General features: G+C 46.7%; 1 protein-coding gene across 9 annotated transcripts in view; it reads right to left on the reverse strand.

The window, feature by feature from the left end:
• The window catches only part of DENND2A (DENN domain containing 2A), a 125781-nt gene that overhangs the window by 54451 nt on the left and 54930 nt on the right, over window positions 1-16400 (reverse strand). For 5 of the 9 annotated variants that reach the window (XR_013415646.1, XM_015135056.3, XM_015135055.3 and 2 more), the window contains 3 exons: window positions 6026-6226; window positions 1579-1672; window positions 698-748 (listed from right to left, as the gene is read on the reverse strand). Coding sequence is in view for 8 of the 9 variants with exons in the window: in XM_015135056.3 (XP_014990542.3) it covers window positions 698-748; window positions 1579-1672; window positions 6026-6226 (346 nt within the window). In the remaining variant the exon portion in view is untranslated. The remainder of the gene's footprint in view (window positions 1-697; window positions 749-1578; window positions 1673-6025; window positions 6227-16400) is intronic. The other 4 variants (XM_077997553.1, XM_077997554.1, XM_015135057.3 and 1 more) reach the window with 2 other exon arrangements.

The following is a 16400-nucleotide window of genomic DNA, read 5'->3' on the forward strand; positions in this document are numbered from 1 at the left end:
GTATCTGAGATTACAGGCACCTGCCACCACGCCTGGCTAATTTTTTGTATTTTTAGTAGTGACAAGGTTTCACTATGTTGGCCATGCTGGTCTCGAACCCCCGACCTTGTGATCCACCCGCCTCGGCCTCCCAAAGTGCTGTGATTACAGGCATGAGCCATCGCGCCTGGCCTCTGGACTTGCTCTCTTTGGCTTCTCCCTGGGGTCTGAAAAATTGCAGAAAACTCACTAAAGCCTAGGCCCAGACTATCTAATTTTAGACCCACAGGGACCAATTATTTCAACAACTTCATCAGACAGACGAGGAACTAGAGGCCCTGGATCTTAAGTGATTTCCTCCAGATCACACAGTAATTTGAGCAGAAGTGGGCAGAAGCTCCAGGTCTCTGAAGCCTTAGGGCCGCAGTGTCAATCCTTGAAGCATGGAAAACATCAGGACATAAGGAGAGGCATGGGAGCAGAGGTCGCTGCCGTTACTGTAGCCTTCCTGGCTCTCAGCAACTGTAGTGCCATTTTGATCATGCCCATGACGGACCGGCCCTGGAGCACCCTGCGGCCCCACTGTCTCCCGAGATGTTCACATTTTGCCAAGCAAGCTCGGGCAGGACGCTTCTGTCCCTCATACTAAGGAGGAGGGGCCACCTTTGTAGCTTCCAAGTCACCTGCCTGCATCCTGCACAATAGCAGCTCTCCTCACCTTTCAGCTTCTCCTCTGTGTCACTGTCAGACTCACTGTTCTCATCTGTCACTAGAAGAAAAGAACAAGGAAGAAAGTTGCAAATGTGAGTTCTTCTCATGTAGGAAACTTTCTGTGTGGCAGCACAGATCAAACATTCTAATTCAGAGGGGGTGTTCTGTTGTCTTTTTTTTTTTTTTTTGAGGCGGAGTCTCACTCTGTCACCCAGGTTGGAGTGCAGTGGCGCAATCTTGGCTCACTGCAACCTCCACCTTCCAGGTTCCAGTGATTCTCCCGCCTCAGCCTCCTGAGTAGCTGGGATTACAGGTGTACGCCACCATGCCTCGCTAATTTTTCTATTTTTTAGTAGAGACAGGTTTCGCCATGTTGGCCAGGCTGGTCTCGAACTTCTGACCTCAGGTGATCCGCCTGTCTCAGCCTCCCAAAGTGCTGGGATTACAGGCTTGAGCCACTGTGCCCAGCCTCTTGCTGTCTCTCAATGTATTGCACAAACCACATCTCGTCCAACTCAATGTACTGCCAAATTAATTTGGTTCTAGTTCAGATGGTACTAGATGGTACCTATATCAGATAATACAGCAGAAGGTCCTGGTCCCTTTTGTGGAGGTTAAGCAAGGAAGGTTGTTCCCACAGTCACGCCAGGGCCTGTAGTGCTGGGCTGACTTGGTGGTGGGCGAGGACAAGGATGAGGACAAGGATGGGGAGGCAGGGGACATGTCGCCCAGGCTGAGCTCCCTTTGTCCCAAAGACAGTGCAGGACATTTACAAAGCATCAGCTTGTTCTCCTCCTTGGTGAGCCAACCAGAAAAAACAGGAAGCCACTTCTGGAAAGAATCTCTTTTCCGATTCTTGCGGGAGAGGGCTGGTGGTGGGGGTTCTACCTTTTCCTGAGTTGCTCTCCATTGACTGGGACAGCCTCTTCACCCGTTTCTTTCCTCTCCGGACCTCATAAATGGCGTTGATTCGCAACACCAGCTGCCAGACACCAGGAGAAGAACAGCCAGTGTTAGCAGCAGCTCTCTGTGGCGGCTGGGCTTCCCTCACTGCCCCTCTCCTACGACGATGGAGGGCCAGGGCCAGGGGGAGCGGGAGAAACTTCCTATGGGCTTGTGGGTGTCTTTCAATCTTTTTTTTTTTTTTTGAGACAGTTTCACTCTTGTTGACCAGACTGGGGTGCAATGGCGCCGATCTCAGCTCACTGCAGTCTCTAACTTCTGGGTTCAGGAGATTCTCCTGCTTCAGCCTCCTGAGTAGCTGGGATGATAAGTACCCACCACTATGCCCAGCTAATTTTTGTATTTTTAGTAGAGATGGGGTTTTGCCACGTTGGCCAGGCTGGTCTTGAACTCCTGACCTCAGGTGATCCACCCACCTCAGCCTCCCAAAGTGCTGGGATTACAGGCGTGAGCCACCACACCCAGCCCAGTCATTTTTTTTCCTACCACACAGGAACGTGACTGTCAAGGAAACTAAAGGAGGCTGCCAGCCCCACTGCCCTGTGGGTGTCTGTTGTCTGGATGGGGGGACAGCCCATTGCTCACAGTGCGGTGACTGCTTTCCCTCTGAGGCTTCGATGTCACTGCAGCTTGGGAAGGAGCTTTTCCTCCCAAAACAAAACAAGAAAAGGAAGAGACAGGAAAAAAAAAAAAGGTTCCCAGGCAAGGGCTCCCTTCGTGGGAACCATTCCAAAGAATGTCAGAGCAGCCCTGAGTGGGGTGGGAACCGCGATTAGAACAGCTCCTGAGCCCTAGCTTGGGACTTCGGGGAGCGGCACCATGCACCCGCGCGAGCAGCCCCATCTGTAGAGGGACACGCACCCCAGACGTCATGCACCCTCCATGTGTTCACAGGACACACACATGCAGTGTGCAAGTGCACACGGATACCCTGGTGTGGGACACATTCCAAGCCTCCAAGCAGGCCACTCAGCCTAAATGGTCTCCCCCATCACCACTGCCAGACGCCCTGTGCCCTGCCCCTCCTCACCTCCCAGGCCGGCCTAGTTATCTGATGCATTTGAAAGGAGACCTGCTTCCATGGAAAATGTTTTTCATGTTTCAGACCAAAAGAGTTTGGTGTTTCCTACATATTTGTTTTCCCCTTTCTTGCGTGAGAAGCTGGTGAGTGCGAATTTATATATTTTGCTTTGCTGGGTCCCCCGGGGCTTGCTATCAAAGAGCACACATTCATGCCACATGTGATTTAGAATCCCACACGTGGAGGAACTCTAAAATTAGTTGTTCTGTGTGCTTACAAAATTAATCTTATTATCTCGTAGCTGTATGTTAAATGTTAGATAACACTGTTATCTGTATGTCAGTAAACAAAAATATAGGATAGTAACCAATTTCCATGTTCTATGAATATTTTATTTATCTATTTATTTTAAGACAAAGTCTTGCTTTGTCACGCAGGCTGGAGTGCAGTGGCGTGATCTTGGCTCACTGCAACCTCCAACTCCCGGTTTCAAGTGATTCTCATGCCTCAGCCTCCCGAGAAGCTGGGATTATAGGTGTGTGCCACCACGCCCAGCTGATTTTTTTTTTTTTTTTGTATTTTTAGTAGAGACAGGGTTTCACCATGTTGGCCAGGCTAGTCTCGAACTTCTGACCTCAAGTGATCCGCCCACCTCAGCCTCCCAAAGTGCTGGGATTACAGGCATGAGCCACTGTGTTGGCTTGAATATTTTAATTCTTATTTTCGATATTTAGAAATTGTCTGGCCCTCTTTGCCTCTGGCTGGTTGGGTGTCTCAGGGCCATTTAGTTGACCTCTGTGGGGTCAAATGTCCTCATTGGAAAAATGAAGGGGTTGGAGTGTTTCACTTCTGTTGAAACACTCCAAATTTCTAACAGCCAAGTGTCCATGGACAGATAGATGGATATACAAAATGTGGTATATACATATGATGGAATATCATTTAGTCTTTTTTTTTTTTTTTTGAGACGGAGTCTTGCTCTGTCTCCCAGGCTGGAGTGCAGTAATGTGATCTTGGCTCACTGCAAGCTCCGCCTCCCGGGTTCACACCATTCTCCAGCCTTAGCCTCCCCAGCAGCTGGGACTACAGGCACACGCCGCCATGCCCGGCTAATTTTTTCGTATTTTTAGTAGAGACGGCGTTTCACCGTGTTAGCCAGGATGGTCTCGATTTCCTGACCTTGTGATTCGTCCACCTCGGCCTCCCAAAAGTGCTGGAATTACAGGCGTGAGCCACCGCGCCCGGCCCATTTAGTCTTAAAAAAGAAGAAAATGCTGACACATGCTTAAACCTTAAAGACACTAAGCGAAGTGAAATGTCATTCACAAAAGGACGATACTGTGTGATTCCACTTATGTGAGATACCTCCAACACTCTAACTTTCTCGGTTCTAGGATGAAAGTTCTTAGCTGTCCTCAGACTTGCCAGGTCCTTTCATAACCTCTCCTAGTGCTGCCAAAGTGAGTCACTCAACAGGCACCACTACTTAAAGGCAATATCCCTAGGTGGACTTCAGCAGAACCATCTCTTTCTCTTTCTCTCTCTCTCTTTTTTTTTAGAGGCAGCATCTCTCTCTGTCACCTAGGCTGGAGTGCAGTGGCACGATCATAGCTCACTGCAGCCTCTAACTCCTGGGCTCAAGTGATTCTCTCTCAACTCAGCCTCGCAAGTAGCTAGGACTATAAGTGCACACCACCATGCCTGGCTACTTGTAAAATTTTTTGTAGAGATGGGGTTCCACCATGTTGTCTAGGCTGGTCTTGAATGCCTGGGCTCAAGTGGTCCTCCTATCTTGGCCTCCCAAACTGCTGGGATTACAGGTGTAAGCCACTGCATCCGGCCTCCCTTGACTTTCTTTCAGGTCGATGAGTTACTCAGAGAAATCCCATGAAAGCTACGGACAATGTCCCACATGGAAACTTATCTGCATAAAGTTTTACATTTTTATGGATTTCATGACCCCCTAAAGCCCATCCATGAACTCTGAAATTAAGAATCCCTGCTCTACAGGTTCCTGTAAGAAGCTGATCTTGGCTGGGCACGGTGGCTCACGCCTGTAATCCCAGCACTTTGGGAGGCTGAGGCGGGCGGATCACACCGTCAGGAGTTCGAGACCAGCCTCGTCAATATGGTGAAACTCCATCTCTACTAATAATACAAAAATTAGCTGGGCATGGTGGCTGTAGTCCCAGCTACTCAGGAGGCTGAGGCAGGAGAATGGCTGGAACCTGGGAGGTGGAGGTTGCAGTAAGCCGAGATCACACCACTGTACTCCAGCTTGGGCAACAGAGTGAGACTCCATCTAAAAAAAAAAAAAAAAGTTGATCTTGAACGAGTTCAGGACATAGCTCCCCAAAATATGCCACTTTGGCATATTGATTATTTTTAACTAAAGACACTTGAAAAACAGAAGGTGCACGAATGTCGCTCTGACCTTCCCTTTTCTTCTTAAAACAGGAGATGAAACTCCACATAAAAGAGGCCCTCCTTATAACGGGAGGAAAGAAACATTATCACCAGCGATGGCGAGCTGAGGCCAAGATAAATCTAATCAAACAAATCTTGTTTAACCCCTATCTTCCTGGTTACTTTTCCACAATTGCCGCTCTTTGTTCAGCCTAGTATATAAACACATAGACCCAGTCACTTCTTTGGGTCTTACATTTTTCTTTTGAGGGCTCCCACGTACTTGTAAATAAAATGAGTATGCATTTTTCCTGTTAATTGTCTTACGTCAGTTTAAATCTAAGGCTCAGCTGGAGACCCTAAGAGGGTAGAGGAGAAATTTTGCCTACCCTACAGTACCAAACTGGTCAATGAAGAGAGACCAAACTGCAGCACTGAAACTGAGCAAAAGGAAATGTAACCAACAACAGATGCATAAAGATGTATATATCCAAGCCCCTGGGAATATTTTACCTTTTTGGCTGCAAAGAGCCACAAGAGGATTGTTGACAAGGGCTGTCTCAGAACACAGACTGGGACCTGCCTCTGCAGCGGGTGTAGACCAAGTCTCAGGTCAGAGCATGATGGATGGAGTTCTGTTTTTTTGTGGCGATGAAGGAAGGAGCTGTGGCTTTTTGAGGATGGGCATTAAAACCTTGTCTGGGATCAGACAAGCAGCTGAGATTGGGAGAAGAGTGGCTAAGAGGAAGACCACAGGACCACAAAAATGATCAGGATGAAGGTCCAGATATTCCAGCCTGCTGGCTTCACTGTGTCCCCCTGGCCTGCAGCAACACAGGTGGGAGAGGGGCCAGTGATGTATCCCCCACCCAGACCCCTCTGCAGTCTTCTTTCACAGAGAAAGGGTCATGCACATCTGAGCATGAAGCTTGTTGCCACCATTACCTTAGGTATCTTTCTCTTCTTCCTGCCGTTCTGTGGGTCTCCAAGGTTAAAGAAAGTGTCGTCAGGGCTGCTGGGAGTGGAGGGGGGGCTGATTTTGGAAGGGGACCCAGTTCCATCCCGACTCAGCTTCCTAGTGTCCAGCAGTTTGAAGTTCCTCCTCTCTGAATTTTGTCGGAAAAAAGCAGGTTTGGACAATGACTGCTATGAGGGAAAAGGAGAAAAGAAGAGTAAATGAATTCAAACGAGACTAACCAGTGGATAACTGGTGGTGCCAGGGACAAGACAATGAAATTGAGAAGAGGAACTGGTCTAGTTCCTCTACACCTTCCCAAGGTAGGTGGAGTTTGGTTATGCCAGTAAGTGTTCAATGAACACGTATCATCCAGTTACCAAAAATGTGTGATGAGTGATGTAAATCTAATCCAGTTTCTCTTTTTTTTGAGAAGGAATCTTACTCTGTCACCTGGGCTGGAGTGCAGTGGCGCGATCTCAGCTCACGGCAACCTCCACTTCCCAGGTTCAAGCAATTCTCCCCCTTGAGCCTCTCGAGTAGCTGGGACTACAAGCACACGCCGCCACGCCGGGCTAATTTTTTGTATTTTAGCAGAGACAGGGTTTCACTGTGTTGCCCAGACTGGTCTCGAACTCCTAAGCTCAGGCAATCCGCCCGCCTCAGCCTCCCAAAGTGCTAGGATGACATGTGTGAGCCATTTCTCTTCTTGGACAAGTGCAAGGTCACCTGCCTCAATCCCTAGACGTTACAGCTGAGGCCTTCTGACAACCCAAGACACAAGGACTGGGAGTTACAGGGCCTAAGCCTCACTTTGGCCTTGCTGCAGGATTGCTGAGTGCCTTTTATACAAGGGATTGTGTTTTTTTTTCTTTTCTTTTCTTTTTTTTTTTTTTTTTTGAGAGACGGACGGAGTCTCGCTCTGTAGCCCAGGCTGGAGTGCAGTGGCGCGATCTCGGCTCACTGCAAGCTCCGCCTCCCGGGTTCACGCCATTCTCCTGCCTCAGCCTCCTGTAGCTAGGACTACAGGCGCCCGCCACAGCACCTGGCTAATTTTTTGCATTTTTGGTTGAGACGGGGTTTCACCATATTTGCCAGGATGGTCTTGATCTGCTGACCTCGTGATCTTCTCGCCTTGGCCTCCCAAAGTGCTGGGATTACAGGCATGAGCCACCACACCCGGCCGGAATTGTGTTTCTTTGGGCCTCAATATCTTATTTCTAAAACAGGCCTCTTCAAAGTCAAAAGGCTGGCCAGGTGCGGTTGCTTCACACCATAATCCCAGCACTTTGGGAGGCCGAGGAGGATCACTTGAGGTCAGGAGTTTGAGACCAGCCTGGCCAACATGGTGAAACCCTGTCTCTACTAAACATACAAATTTAGCTGGGTGTGGTGGCCCACACCTGTAATCCCAGCTACTTGGGAGGCTGAGGCAGGAGAATCACCTGAACCTGGGAGGTGGAGGTTGCAGTGAGCTGAGATCACACCACTGCACTCCAGCCTGGGTGATGGAGTGAGACTGTCTCAAAACAAAACAAAAAACAAAGTCAAAAGGCAAACAAAACACTTGCTAAAAAAATTTAGAACCCATAGAAAATAACCCACAGAATTAACTCATTTTCCCAAAATACACTACAAATTAATGAGAAAAAGACTAACAACTCAAAAGAAAAACAGGCAATAATGGAAAATTTAGAGAAAAAGAAACACAATGATTCTTAGATACATAAAAATATTCTTAGTGGCCGGGCATGGTGGCTCATGCCTATAATCCCAGCACTTTGGAAGGCCAAGGCAGGCAGTTCACGAGGTCAGGAGATTGAGACCATCCTGGCTAACATGGTGAAACCCCGTCTCTACTAAAAATACAAAAAAAAAAAAAAAATTAGCCGGTGTGATGGCAGACGCCTGTAGTCCCAGCTACTCGGGAGGCTGAGGCAGGAGAATGGCGTGAACCCGGGAGGCAGAGCTTTCAGTGAGCCGAGATCGCACCACTGCACTCCAGCCTGGGCAACAGAGCAAGACTCCGTCTCAAAAAAAAAAAAAAAAAACAAAAAAAAACAAACAAACAAGATTCTTAGTTTCACTCCCAAAAGAAAGGAAAATTAAAACTCCATTAAAGAAACATTTTTTTGCTCAGAGATAAGAAAATTTGATAGCTCACTCTGTTGGTGAAAGTGAGAGAGAAAAGTCGCTCCCACACTGTCATACAGGCTTGGCGGGAGTATCACTTGGCACAGGGCTACGGAGGGCAGTCTACATGAGCTAACAAAATTATGATGCATATAGCTTCAGACCCCGCAATTCCACTGCTAGGAATTTATCTGCTGATATACTCTTATTTGTGCAATGTTATTTTTTACAAGGAAACATATTGTGCAAAGGATACTGTACATTGCGACATGGTTTGTAATCACAAAATACTGGAAATAACCTAGATATCCATCAATAGAGGCTGGTCAAACAAATTATGATAAACCCACATAGCGGAATACTATGCAATTATTTAAAAAATCTTAATGTACTTGTTGGGCATGGTGGCTCACACCTGTAATGCCAGTACTTTGGGAGGCCAAGGTGGGTGGATCACCTGAGGTCAGGAGTTCGAGACCAGCCTGACCAATATGGTGAAACTCCCGTCTCTACCAAAAACGCAAAAATTAGCCTGGCATGGTGGTGTGCACCTCTACTCTCAGCTACTCGGGAGGCTGAGACAGGAGAATTGCTTGAAGCCAGGAGGAAGAGGTTGCAGTGAGCTGAGATCATGCCACTGCACCCCAGCCTAGACAACAGAGCAAGACTCCGTCTCAAAAAAAAAAAAACCAAAAACCTTAATGTACTGATATGGAAGGTTCTTTCAGAGATATACATATATAATTTTTTTTACAACATTGACATTTTTTCATACTTCAATACACCAAGTGTATTTTTCTTTAGTGTATTTTTTATGTTCTTTGTTTATCTTTTAGGATTCTAACGTTTTTACTATTTTCAATGAGCTCTACATAGAACAGATATTAACTATTTGTCAGGTTTGCTGTAAGTGTGCTTTTCCCATGTGGTTTATTTGTAGTTTTATTTTAGTTATAACTTTTTATATGAAAATGTGTTAATCTTTTCTTTTGTAATTCATTTAATCTCCTCTTTCTTTGCCTAAAAAACTATCTCCTTTTAGAGGTTTAATAAATATTCAATTCCATTTTCTTCCGGATTTTCTTGGTTTGTTTCAAACGTATTTTATTTATTATTCCATCAGTAATTTATTTTGTGATATGTTCATCTAAATCATTTTTTTCCCCAAAATAACTTATTCCTATTCTATTTAATGAATGAGCTTTTCTTTACCAACTTATGAGGCCACATTTATCCTGTCTTAAACTCACATAGAACAGGCATATTTTGCTACATTGATTTCTCCATTCACTATTTGTTTAGTTCCAAATAGTAAGTAGCAATAACTTCAGAATCTTTTCTTTGTAAAGATTTCCAAAAATAAAGACTCCTAGTTTCCTAAGTGGCCAGCTCCAATGTTTTATCACAGGTCTCCAAGGAGCAATAAATTGCGTAGTACCATCAACTTTCAGCAGAGGAAGAGCTGACTGGATTAGGCACCATGAGCATCTCAATCCTACCAGCACAAAAAGAAGGAAGCGGGGCAAACCTTCTTTGAGGCTACAAATTCCATCTACAGTAAAATCCAAGGAAATGATCCTATCATTGCACTAGAATCTCCTATCAAATTGTTGGGAAAACGCAGGTATCTGCTTTTGTTAGAGATGTAGACTGTGATGGTGTTCATTCAAAGATCTGACCTGTGAAAAGGTCAGAGGAGAAAGAAACCAGAGAAGGAATGGAAACACAGCACACAGCTTTCTGAAGAATGTGTGGGCTGCATCTCTGAGTGGTCACCCTGCTGGAGAACGGGGATCCTGATGTGTCCCGCGGCACCCCAAATAAGCCACCAAATGTTCAGGGAGCTTTCGTGATGGGGTGGGATTTCAGTAGATATTTATTTGCTAGAATGGGAAGACTTAGCTGTGGTGGAGAGTATTAGCAATGACACAGCACAATCTGAGAACAGTGGGAGGGAGAGTAAATTAGATCAAAAGAGTCTTCAAGGTTTAGAGTAAGTGCAGTGAAACAGATGGAAGGGATGATACAGCAATGAAGACATCTAACTGTCTACTGAAGGCCTTTGAAAGTGAGGATATGAATCTTGGACTTAGGGATCAGAAAACTTTTTTTTTTTTTTTCCTTTGAGATGGAGTCTCACTCTGTTGCCCAGGCTGGAGTGCAGCGGTGCAATCTCGGCTAACTGCAACCTCCACATCCCAGTTTCAAGTGATTCTCCTGCCTCAGTCGCCCAAGTAGCTGGATTACAGGTGAGTACCATCACGCCTGGCTAATTCTTGTATTTTTAGTAGAGACGGGATTTTGCCATGTTGGCCAGGCTAGTCTCGAACTCCTGACCTCAGGTGATCCGCCCACTGTGGCCTCTCAAAGTGCTGGGATTATAGGCGTGAGCCACCAGGCCTGGCCAGCACACCTTTTCTTAAAAACCAGATTGTACTTAAGGCTTTGTGGGCCATATCCTCTCTGTTGCAACTACTAAACTGTGCCCTTGTAGTATAAAAGCAGCTGTAGATAATATGTAAATGAATGAGCCTGGCTGTGTTCCCATAGAACTTTATTCATAATGTCAGGGTACCAGCAGTTGTTTGTTATACCCAGAATTATAGTATAAAAGGAAAGTCACTCTAGGATACCAAGAATGATGTGTCAGACTGTGGTCCAGAGAAGATTCTAGCTTTTGATCAGAGGACCTTACACCAACATGTATGGCACCCAATCCCATTGTGTCTCTCTGGAGTAACCTCAGGGGCTTAGCTCTGCTGAGAGGCTCGCAGACACCCCTGATTGTATAGATCTCTGACTCACGATGGGCACAGCAAAAGATCTGTAGTGTTCAAAAGGGAAAAGAGACAAGAACCCTCATGGTCTGAGGTCTGACGTCCCTGCTGAAGCCTCTTCAGTTATTTCAGGAGAGTGGGCAGGGGACATCCTGGTCGGGTTGGGGGGCACAGTGGCAAGGAAGCTGTGTGCCCCATCAGAGGGGCCTGAGCTGGACTCGAGCCCAGGTTCATTAACCTTTCTTGTCTGTGAATGGTGGCTGATGGCTCAATTCCTTCCAGTCATCTACTGCCCCTGTCTTTACTGCCTCAGGAGACTCTGCCTATGGGAGACTACAGGGGTCCTTGATATAAACTATCCCCATTCCCCTCACCCATCTCAACATCATTCCTACTCTTAGGAGACCTCCTGTGCTGTCTGTCATTCACACAAACATACATATTTGCTCATACATGCCTGTAGGTATACATATTCTTATATGAAAGAAGAGACACTTCCCTAAATATATATACAGAGAAAGGCATACAAGGGCTGGGTGCAGTGGCTCACACCTGTAATCCCAGCACTTTGGGAGGCTGAGGCAGGCGGATCACTTGAGGTTAGGAGTTCGAGACCAGCCTGACCAACGTGGCGAAACCCCATCTCTACTAAAAATACAAAAATTAGCCAGGTGTGGTGGTGGGCACCTGGGTTACTCAGGAGGCTGAGACAGGAGAATCGCTTGAACCCAGGAGGCAGAGGTTGCAGTGAGCTGAGATCACGCCACTGCACTCTAGCCTGGGCAACAGAGTGAGACTTTGTCTCATAAAACGAAATAAAAATATAAAGGCATACAAGGGCATTCTAACAATGGGGACTAATAACATTCTATTAAGATAATGGAATACCATGCAGGCAATAAAAACTGTTTCTAAAAATAAATTAGGCTAGGTGTGGTGGCTCATGGCCTGGCCTGGCAGCTCATACCTGTAATTCCAGCACTTCGGGAGGCCACGGTGGGCAGATCAAAGGTCAAGAGATCAAGACCATATGGCCAACATGGTGAAACCCCATCTCTACTAAAAATACAAAAATTAGCTGGGCGTGGTGGCGTGTGCCTTAGTCCTAGCTACTCAAGAGGCTGAGGCAGGAGAATCGCTTGAACCCGGCAGGTGGAGGTTGCAGTGAGCCGCGATCATGCCACTGCACTACAGACTGGCAACAGAGAGAGACTGTCTCAAAATAATAAAAATAAAAATAAAAAAGAAATTGATGACATGGGAAAATATTCATGATCAATATAAAAAAGCATCAAAACTACATATACAATATAATCATAAATCTTTTTTTTTTTTTTTTCAGACGGAGTCTCGCTCTGCCACCCAGGCTGGAGTGGGTGCGACCTCGGCTCACTGCAACCTCCGCCTCCCAAATTCAAGCAATTCTCCTGTCTTAGCCTCCCAAGTAGCTGGGATTACAGGCGCATACCACTGCACCTGACTAATTTTTGTATTTTCAGTAGAGACGAGCTTTCACCATGTTTGCCAGGCTGGTTACAAACTCCTGACCTCAGTTGATCCGCCCGCCTCGGCCTCCCAAGATCACAGATCTTTTTAAAAAATGTATACTTACATGCACACAAACACATGGATGCACACCACACACAGTGTGTGTGAGAGAATCAGAGAGGAAATAAACCGAAGTGTCAGCAGTGGGTGTTGGGGTTACATGTGTGTTTTAAAAAGATCTTTAAAATACACACACATAAATACACATACACAAGATGCCAATCTGGGCCAGGCAAGGTGGCTCGGGCCTGTAATCCAAGCATTTGGGAGGCAAAGGTGGGTGGATCACCTGAGGTCAGGAGTTCGAGACCGGCCTGGCCAAAATGATGAAACCTTGTCTCTACTAAAGATATAAAAAAAATTAGCTGGGCGGTGGCAGACGCCCGTAGTCCCAGCTACTTGGGAAACAGAGACAGAGGTTGCAGTGAGCTGAGCTCACGCCACTGCCCTCCAGCCTGGGCAACAAGAAGGAAACTCCATCTCAAAAAATAAAAAATGTAAATCTATTACAGAAATACTAGAAAATAGAGGCATATAGAAAAGTAGAATTCCCCAATTGTGGACGAGTTTTATTTTCTTCATTAAACTTTTCAGTAATTGAAACACTTATTCTGTATCATGTAACCAGAAAAACTTTTATAATTACAATGTTTTCAGAAAAAAAGAAAGAAAGGCATGTATGTATGTATTTACTTATTTTTGGAGACAGGCTCTCACTCTGGAGAGCTGTGGCACAAAAATAGCTCACTGCAGCGTTGGACTCCTGGGTTCAAGTGAATCTCCCATGTCAGCCTCCTGAGTAGTTAGGACTACAGGCACACACCACCATGCCTGTCTAATTTTTAAATTTTTTGTAGAGATGGGGTCTTACTGTGTTGACCAGGCTGGTCTTGAATGCCTGGCCTCAAGCAATCCCCCAACCTTGGCTTCCCAAAGTGCTAGGATTACAGGCATGGACCACTGCACCCAGCCTGTTATTTCACTATTATTATTTTTTATTTAGTTTTGAGATGGAGTCTCATTCTGTCGCCCAGGCTGGAGTGCAGTGGCGTGATCTCAGCTTACCGAAACCTCCGCCTCCCAGGTTCAAGCGATTCTCCTGCCTCGGCCTCCCAAGTAGCTGGGAATATAGGAGCGTGCCGCTACACCTGGCTAATTTTTGCATTTTTGGTAGAGATGGGGTTTCACCATGTTGACCAGGCTGATCTCAAACTCCTGACCTCAGGTGAGCTGCCCGCCTTGGCCTCCCAAAGTGCTGGGATTACAGGCATGAGCCACTGTGCCTGGCCACCCAGTTTGTTATTTTTAAAAAGAACATATATTGAAAAGTATAGGCCAGGTGTGGTGGCTCATGCCTGTAATTCCAGCACTTTGGGAGGCTGAGGCGGGCGCATCACTTGAAGTCAGGCGTTCGAAAGCAGCCTGGCCAACGTGGTGAAACCCTGTCTTTACTAAAAATACAAAAAATTAGCCGGCATGGTGACCTGTGCCTGTAATCCCAGCTACTCAGAGGGTGGGGCACGAGAATCACTTGAACTCGGTGGGGTGGAGGTTGCAGTGAGCCGAGATTGAGCCACTGCACTCCAGCCTGGGCGACAGAGCAAGATTTTGTCTGAAAAGAAAAGAAATGGTGGGTGATGCGTAGCAAGAAAACAGTCCCTTTCAGGAGTTTGCAGTTTGTGTTCAGTAGCAGCAGCATCTGTCCCCAGCTGCACGCTTGGTCCTTTCTGAGGAGCGCCTATCCAACAGGCCCTTCCCTCTCAAATGGAAATTCTAGTGGCTCAAATAACTAGCCATGGCCTAATAAAATGAACATCCCAAAGATGGCTGAGGATCTCTCCGCAGCTTGCAGGGGAAGTCGCATGGAGGGACTGCTCCTGCAAGCTCTGAGGTCCCAGATGCAGCCCAGATGTGGCAGATGCTCCATGAATATTTGATGAGCTAATGGAGGAAGTGGTGAAGTCTTCAGCTGTCCCCTAGAGCAGGGCACACAGCCGACACCCAGATGTGGATGAGCAGAATAATGGGCCTGGACACGGTGTCCTGCTGAGGGCTTGCAAGGATCTGTGACAATCAGACACATGCTCTGGACAACTGGATTCTCTTTCTTCAGGACAGCTACAGCTACAGATACAGACACAGTTGGACGTTAAGTTCTTGTTGACATTCTCACTTACTGGGCTCAGCTGCTTTGGCGGCAGAGGCTCTAGGTTTTCTCCAGCCCAGCAGGGACAGGAAGAAAAGGGTTGGTAAGCCTTTATTTCCTGGTATCAGGCAGGAGTGCTCTGCCCTGAATGCAAAGCTGCCTTGGGTAGATGTTGTTTTTTTTGAGACGGAGTTTCACTCTTTTACTCAGGCTGGAGTGAAGTGGCGTGATCTTGGCTCACTGCAACCTCTGCCCCCTAGGTTCAAGCGATTCTCCTGCCTCTGCCTCCCGAGTAGCTGGGATTACAGGCGCCCGCCACCACACCTCACTAATTTTTGTATTTTTAGTAGAGATGGGGTTTCACCATATTGGCCAGGCTGGTCTCGAACTCCTGACCTCAGGTGATCCACCAGCCTTGGCCTCCCAAAGTGCTAGGATTACAGGCGTGAGCCACTGTGCTTGGCCTGGGCAGATGTTTTTCATTGTTCCTCAGGGGTGAGGCAGTTCACTCCCCACATGAAGTGGGGAGCCAGGTAGGACCCAAAGGGGACAGACTAGGTGTGACAGCTTGCTTTCTTATTCTAAGTCAGGCTTCTCTGCCATGGGAAATGAAGGATTTCCTAAATGTTGAAGACATCCCTATTGCAATGAAAACACCAACAACACATTTCCAAGGCAAGCAGAAAGTATTTGCTAATTGTCAGTGGCCATGGATTATTCTTGATGACACCCTTTTCCATATAAGAAGAGAAATGGCAGTTAAGTGGTACAGGCAAGTATTGTAGCAATTTATCTGGGTCTGTAAGATCCATCCTTCAGGATAGGTTGTTCCCTCATCTCTTCCAGAAGCCTGGTGGCACGCAGCATCCTTTTACGGCCATCAAGCACAGAAGACGGGCTTCAGGTGGAGACAGCCCCACCTGCCAGCGATGCTGACCCTGTGGGGCAGGGACAGGAAGACCACTGCTTTTCCTAGGCTGGAAACAGAGCCTTGCAATGAGATTTAAGTTGACCTTTGCAGCTGATACTTGGCCTTCCTTAATTTCTTCTACTAAATATTGTAGAACTGTTAGGCCTTACGGGAAAACCAAAGAAATAGAATATATACATTTTTATTTACTTATTTATTTTAACTTAGGTTAAAATATATACCTTTTGACCTTGAGGAATTTATAATCTAGTTGGGGAGATGTTTTTGGGATATATTAAGGCTGGGCACAGTGGCTCACATCTGTAATCCCAGTACTTTGGGAGGCTGAGGTGGGCGGATCACGAGGTCAGGAGATTGAGACCATCCTGGCTAACACGGTGAAACCCCATCTCTACTAAAAAAAAAAATACAAAAAGTTAGCCGGGCGTGGTGGCGCATGCCTGTAGTCCCAGCTACTTGGAAGGCTGAGGCAGGAGAATCGCTTGAACCCGGGAGGTGGAGGTTGCATTGAGCCGAGACTGCGCCACTGCACTCCAGGCTGGGTGACAGAGCAAGATTCTGTCTCAAAAAACAAAAACGAAAAACAACAACAACAAAGGTTGATTGAGACACAGCCACTTTCATTTATTTACACATTGTCTATGACTGCCTCACACTACAGTGGCCACTCTCGGTAGTTACAACAGAGACCACATGGCCCACACAGCCCAAAATGTTTACTCTCTGGCCCTTTAGAGAGAGTGCGCATGTCCCAGGCCTACCAGGGGTAGCTGGTAGGCTCTGGCTGGAGGGGGCGTTTGCATGTAGGAACTATGGGAGATTAGGGGTAA

Source organism: Macaca mulatta, chromosome 3 (genome assembly GCF_049350105.2).
Source record: "Macaca mulatta isolate MMU2019108-1 chromosome 3, T2T-MMU8v2.0, whole genome shotgun sequence".
NCBI classification, from domain to species: Eukaryota; Metazoa; Chordata; class Mammalia; order Primates; family Cercopithecidae; genus Macaca; species Macaca mulatta.